The following is a 7,170-nucleotide window of genomic DNA, read 5'->3' on the forward strand; positions in this document are numbered from 1 at the left end:
AGAGTTACTGGGTAAAAACTAAGAATTGGAGCAAATTTCATATTCAACAGCCTTGCAAAGTACACTTTGCTGCATTTTGTGTTTTCTTCATAGAGGTAAAGAATAGCAAGTGGTATATTGATTTGTTTTGTTTTGTCACAGACGCCACCTTCAGGCATTTTGTAAATGCCAGAAGGACTGTTGATGATGAAGTGCATAGCTGTAAATCTCCTAGTTCATCCACATAACTTCTTCATCATCCCTTACTGATGAAACAAGATGACAGTCGAATTTGTCCTGATAAAGCAGTATGACTTCCGATCAAAAAACTACCATTCCATGATAAGTTAGTGCTGTTATTTAATAGCAAAATGTAACATTATTTAAAGAAAATCTCAGTAGTTCAACTTTGTTCATGAAGTCTGTCCATAAATATATCACACTATTTAAAGTATATTGTCTATGGCAAAAACCTTCTCTTTGTTTTGGTAGCACATGATACCTGGGTGGTTATTCTCCTCGGAAGAGGTGTCAGAAAACAGTTACTGTTATGTTAAAACTGAATAAGTATTTTCCATGGGGGGAAAAAAAATCTAGTTCTCTGTGGCTGATAACTGTAAACGGGAAGTATGCTTTGGGGGGAAAAAATATGTAACTTGATAAGCATTTATTTTAAAGCAAAGATTTACTGCCTTGTGATTCCTGTGATTTTCAGAATGTTGTTGGTGAGGGTGTTTTTTCTAAATCAGTATTTCAGAAAAATGTGCTGTCTGGTTTTCATTCATTTTGATATGTGATCCATAGATCTATGGCTGCTATTCTTCCTCGCTGTATTTAACTCTGTCTCTCATCATCTCTTTCTCTGTTTTCCTGCCTTTCTGTTGCCATCGCAAGTACTGAGAGTATTAAGGTGATAATTTTCTATAGGATAGGGATGTATTCATTATTCATCTCCTTCTTTGTTCTCCCTTCCCTTCTTATCTCCATCTTCCCACTAAGAAAACCAACATCCCTGTTCCATTTTGCTGTTCCTTGCAGGAACTGGCTTTGATGCAGATCTAAATGTAGTGGCAGGAAAGTTGGCGGAAGTGAACAGGTCCTCCTTGGTGCCAGTGGAAGTTAAAGCCTATATTAAATATGGCTGGGTATTTTCAGGAGGTCCATTTTGTATGCAAATAACACTATTAAATGTGTACAATATAAGACTCGTGTTTTGTCAATGTAGTTAAATTTTTTATTTTTTATTTTTTTTTTTAGGGAGAAGAAAGCCATAACTGATCCTTCTTTGTTTAAATACAAAGTCCAACCTATTAAAAAAGAACTATATGAAACTGTTATCGTTAAAGCATCTCAACTAAGGTAAAAATTAGTATATGAAAGTTAAAATTGTACTTTATAACTGCGAGTTGTTTAAGTCACTGTAAGTTGTTTTTGGTATAAAATGGTATTTTAAAATAATGTTAGAACTATTAGTTAAAGAAACTGCAACAAAATACTGTGTTTAACAGGCTATCTGTAGCAAGGGTCCTAAGCTTTACTAGTATTAACACAGATACCCACTCTTTACAAGTCTCGGCTTTTTTTAGCAAATGGAGGAGACCTGCTGTTGCTTCTGATACCTGTGCCTATGCTGTGTCTGATGGGAGCAGATGGAGTATGAAGTTTGAGAACCTTTTTCTCTAGTATTGATGAACTAATGGCATTGTGAGCTCGCTCTCTGGTAGCATTACTGGTTTAGAAACATTAAAGCAGACGTTGACAATCGGACTGCTTTGCTGCTTTAAAGCAGAAAGCTGCAAAGAGGTTTTGCTTCTTAAATAAGAATTTTGTCTTGAATTTAGTTAAAACATTTTTTTAAAAGTAGATTGTGCATTGAAACTTTATAAACTTTAAAAACCATTTATGAACTTCATAAACAAAGGATACTTTGAAAAAAAAACCCTTCAGTGATTTCAAGTCTTCTAGTTCTAGCATGAATAGACATTAATTTTTTCATTAACTACTCCTGTGTAGTTAATTTTCTCCTTCTCATGAAGTAGTGCAGGTTCCCTGGGATGCCAGGAAGCATTTAGAGCGCACAGTCGTATAGTGAGGAGTGCCACAGCCTGATAAAGCAGTGTGTGAATTCACCCCTCTCACTTGGTGGCTTGAGACATCTGTGCCTTACCTCCCCCTTTGAGATGTGTGAATGCTGCTTTCCTGCTGTTCTTGTTTGCTTGTTTGTTTTCACCGTCTTCTGAAGCAGTTGGACTTTAGTTTCATTTGGGATTTTAAAACCTATTGTGATACAAAAGAATGTTTGGAAGACCTAGCAGAGATGAATGGGCTGTGGAGTTGGTCTGTATCTTATGAAAGAGGACATACCAGATCTTCAAAACAAAAATTACAGATGTGTAAACCAATTGTTTAAGTATTGGGTTTTGGTTTATTCATAAGGAAATTTTTAATTGAATTGGGGTTGCAAAGAACGGCTGTTAGTTACAATGGTAAGAGTGTAATTTATAAATAGAAAAATGAGAAAAAGGTCAATCGTGATGTTACATGTGTTCTTGCACATATTGTCAACTGTACTTAATAATTAAAGATGTAGTTGATAATGCTGCCTTTCTTTCCTAATACAGCCGAAGGAAACATCTCTTTTCTCGTGATAGACTTAAACTTTTTCTGAAACAACACTGTGAACCACATGATGGAGTCATTAAAACTAAGGTAAATAAGAAGGAATAATTTGTGGGATAGAGCTTTTTGTAAGTATAATAGATTGAGTTAGTATTTAACTTTTCCAGAATAAAAGGATGAATACTGAACTCCATAAACTTGTAAAAACAGGTTTTTGTTAACTTTTGCTAGCAAACAGGATGGTAGTTCTTGTGTACTTGAAGCAGAATTCTCTATTCTCTAATTTCTTCTTTAGATACCAGTTTAGAAAAGTCCCTAAAATAAAAATGGAAGCTTTTATCTAGAAAAATGTTATTTGTTACAACATAATATATTTTTGCTTAGTCTAGCATATGAGTTGTTTTCATTCTTCAAGGTATGCAGCTGGTATTTCTAAGTCAAATAAAAATTAACTGTTTCTGTTTTGGTACTGTAAGCTGATACTATCCTGTTGTAATGCTTTCAGCTGGAAAGTATTTTACTGTAGATTGAATTCGGTCTCCAGTTCTTCAGTGAGACAAAAGTACTGGAGAATTCTGGTGGCTGGAATGGGCTTTTACGGTTGTCTTTTGTGAATTAATGATTCATTAATTACTTATATCTATGAAAAGGTAAGAGTTTCACAATTAATATATGTTTTCATCTTTCTTTTTAAGGCAACATCAATTGCAAAATATAATCTAGCAGAACAAAATTTCTCCTACTTATTTCCTGATGACCCACCCACATTTATCTTCAGTCCTGCAAGCAAACGGCGAGGGAGACCTCCAAAGAGGGCATCCAGTGGTCTTGTAAGTAATAACATTTTTCATTCCAGTTGAAGACACATCAGCGTAGTCTTTAAGTTCCTCTGTTTTTTCTGAACTTCCATAACAGTTGGAATATAAGGTTGTTGAGCTCTTCTGGTTTTTTGGTTTTTTTTTTTTCTTTAGGATGACTTGGGATATATTACATAATCGCTGTTAAAGTAGATTGCTTTACAGTTAAGCTGGTAGAAGGGATCATAATTGATAGGTTGTCTTCTTATTTTTATCTATTTTATTTTTGTGAGCCCACCAAGAAACTAGTTTTCAGTGTGCTGTGAAGGTGCATAGAGTACTTGTTGCTTCTGGACATGATTAATAAATAATTTCCTAAAAAACTTTAATTTGTACTCTTAGATACAGCTGTGTCACCTGCCCTCAGCTGCAGCTGTGGCACCTGCCTATCTTTAAATGCAGCAAAGCTTAGTGCACTAAGCTATTTAAACAGAAAGCTGGAAGAAAAAGGTTGTGTGTCACTGCTACTCCCCACTGTTAGTTATAATCTCTGAGGACTTTGTGGAAAACTCTCAGAACCTGTTTTTATTCTTTAGAGAACTGTTGGGAAAAAAATGAGAATATCTGTCGTTGGTCATTTCACTGTAGATATTATGTCATTTTTTTTTTTCTTCCCACTCCCCCTCCAAATTCTCTATTAGGAGGACAAGATGGTGGCTAAACGAAATCCACAAGGAAACAAAACTAAAGTAGCAAGGGAAAAGACAAGGTTCCAGAAGCAAAAAGAAGATATGCAGGCCATGGGTAAGTTGAGGTTTAGTCTTATTACTAGTAGAACCAGTCTTTACAGGTCTGAAAGCAGGCCATAATTAGAGTATTTTTGAGGTTGTACCTTTCAAAGGGAAAATGTAATAAGAGTGCACTGCCACAGCACTATTGCAAAGGGTTCATTTTGGTGGTTAGAATGGTTATTTCCTGAATTAGTGTGTGTTGTTTGGTTGTTGTTTTTTACATTACTGAACTGGGGAAACATAGGAAGCCTGTGGTCCAGCTGTGTTGCTTTCTATCTCAGAGAAATAAAGAGCAAAATAAATTTTTGCAGAAGTTTGGATTGTGAAATCATTTGTATCAAAACATGAACGTTTAACACAATCTGTTGTATGAGGAAAATGCATAAATGGAAGAACTACCCCAGAATTTAAAAAAACCTGCAGTTCTTCCTAAACCTGTAATAATCCTTAAGGGAATTGTTGAGTCTTTCTGAAGATGTCTCTGTGTAGATATTTAAGGTATGTCTAAATGTTCTTCAAGATTACTTACAGTATGCTTTCTAATTTTTTCTAATTAAAAGAGCACAGATCATTTTAGATACTTTTGTTTTGGACAGACTGCATTATTTTGTCTTGGTTTTGACCTGTTTCAGGTCTATTTAAACTTGATTTCAAATGAAATAAGGTGACCCACATGCCTTTTGTATGGGTTTAAGTAGGTGAAGTGGTGCATCTTGAGATAAAGCTCAGACAAGGAAATGTTTTTCTGGATTTTAAGCACTAATGTCCTTCCTAAGGAAAGGCTTTCATCTGTGGAAATACTTCAGTGAACTTCTGTTTTCTACCTCTCATTTCCATTATCACAGAATGTTTTAGGATGGCAGGAACACCTGGAAATTATCTAGTCCAACATCTGCTTAAATAACTGCAAAGTTGTTTGTGGCTGCAGAGGGCTGTTTTCCTCATAGGAGATTGGGACGCCAGGGTTAACAGGCTCCATTAAACTTGTGTGTCCACTTCTTTGTACAACTAGTATCTATTTGTTTATGTGCTGGAAAGAACAGCACAGAACAAGGTAATAGCTGGTCAACATCAAGGCTGCTTCCTTTCTTGTGTGGTGTTAACTACAGTTTCTAGAAGGCTAGTTAAGATGTTCTGGCTTAATTTTATCTTTGTGTTGTCCTTTTTGTACCTGAAAACCCAGTTTGCTGAGCGAGACACATTGCTGGCATGTGTACTAGCTATCTGTGAAATCGATCTAGCCCATTTTCAGAATTTTACAGGAAAATGTAATAAAAATCCTTTTGGAGTGCTGTCCACTTGGTAATAGGAAGTAAGGTTCTTTTTTAATTTACCTCACTTCTAATTCTAGCTTTCTTGTTTATTTAATTAAAATGGTAAGCCTCCTGCCCCCCTTTTATTTGTTAGCCTGTCAGTGGGTTGACAGTCATTGTCTGTGCACAGAAAGTGGAAATTTGTATCCTGCTGTTCTTCTGCAGACAGCTACAAAGAAATTGGGGTTTCCTCAGGCAGTAACATTTATTACCGATTGGAGTTCCAGTTAAACTGTGTAAAAAAAGTGAAACTTGCACAAAACCCACCGAAATACTAAGTAGGTTTCAAACATACTGACTCTTCAGCAATTCAGCAATAATTAAATATCTAAAGATCACTTACTTAAAGGTTTTTACTATCACAAATATTTCATGCTTATATGCAACACCTAGTTTTGACATGCTTTTATTAAGTAGTCATTACTAAATATGAAAGATGTTGCTGTAATTATATGTGGTTGGAATCAGTTCTCATCTTTATATGTCACTTGATAGAAACCAATAAACAAGTAATAAACTACTGTATACTCATAAAACCAGAGAAATTTGACTTTATTACAGTGATGACAACCTTGTAAAACATATAACAGGCTCAAAATTCTGATCCTCTGAAGAACTTTCAAGTGATTAAATTTCTGGTTGGCATAGAAACAATTCAGTCTTCATAACAATATCTTCTTCATGTGGGAATTATAAAAGCATCAGACTATTTAGCACACATAAAATTAACATTTTGTAAATTAAAAATAACTATGGTTTGGTTTTTTTTCTTTACAGCTTTTGAAAAAGCAAAATTAAAACAAGAGAAGGCAAATGCTATAGAAGCTAAGAAAAAGGAGAAAGAAGATAAGGAAAAAAAGAGAGAAGAATTAAAGAAGATTGTGGAAGAAGAAAGGATGAAGAAGAAAGAAGAGAAAGAGAGACTCAAAATAGAAAAGGAAAAAGTAATGCATTTGCAGTATATATTTTTCATGAGAAACAGTACAATGGCTTTCTAGTTTACTTGTTTCGTAGGTGCTGTCTGCTTCAAGTTACTTTCCTTTAACTGTTTTCAGTTCATAGAAATGCACTTTGGAAGAATAGGCAGTTATAAGATCTCTTGGATTTGTATTTTTGGATAAAATTCTCTATGTGAAAATTCTAGTTCACAAGAAGTTCGCTTTGAACTTGCTTCTGAAGTGATGTGGTGTGGTTTTTTTTGTCAATAATGCATGATAGTATTTGGTTTGATGGTTGTTTTCTATTTAAGTGTTAAAGACTGTACTGGATCAGATTCACAGTGTGTTCAGTTGTTTTGGGTTTCCTTGTGGTTTCTCTTTGGATGGAAGCTGCTAAATAACTTTTTGTCACTTTGAATATGAAGAAATTATTTATTCCACTGTATTTTGCCACACCCACTACCTATTTTGATGATCTTTTTTTATGACAGCTTGTATAAATACTTCTTTCTTTTTTTAAGATCTTTTTTCCCCTCATATGCTTCCAGTAATAAAAATAAAAAAAAAAAATCCCCAACAACAAAACCCAAAACCAGCCAAACAACAAAAACCCACCAACATTAATTTAATTTAAATTTGATTTTATTTTTTGATTAAGATAGTAAATGACACAGTTCTAGAAACCATAATAGGGCATTCTGACCATATTTTATATACAATTGTGACACTCTTT

The 7,170-nt window shown here is 34.5% G+C and overlaps 1 protein-coding gene across 1 annotated transcript in view; it reads left to right on the forward strand.

Annotated features, from left to right (window-relative positions):
- Window positions 1-1,236: 1,236 nt before the first annotated feature.
- The window catches only part of BAZ1A (bromodomain adjacent to zinc finger domain, 1A), a gene marked incomplete at its 5' end in the record, with an annotated part of 35,040 nt that continues 29,106 nt past the window's right edge, over window positions 1,237-7,170 (forward strand). The window contains 5 exons of the mRNA XM_010024698.1: window positions 1,237-1,338; window positions 2,601-2,688; window positions 3,294-3,428; window positions 4,097-4,199; window positions 6,277-6,448. Coding sequence (XP_010023000.1) covers window positions 1,237-1,338; window positions 2,601-2,688; window positions 3,294-3,428; window positions 4,097-4,199; window positions 6,277-6,448 — 600 coding nt within the window. The remainder of the gene's footprint in view (window positions 1,339-2,600; window positions 2,689-3,293; window positions 3,429-4,096; window positions 4,200-6,276; window positions 6,449-7,170) is intronic.

The sequence above is a fragment of the Nestor notabilis genome, unplaced genomic scaffold (assembly GCF_000696875.1).
Source record: "Nestor notabilis isolate BGI_N333 unplaced genomic scaffold, ASM69687v1 scaffold602, whole genome shotgun sequence".
NCBI lineage: Eukaryota > Metazoa > Chordata > Aves > Psittaciformes > Psittacidae > Nestor > Nestor notabilis.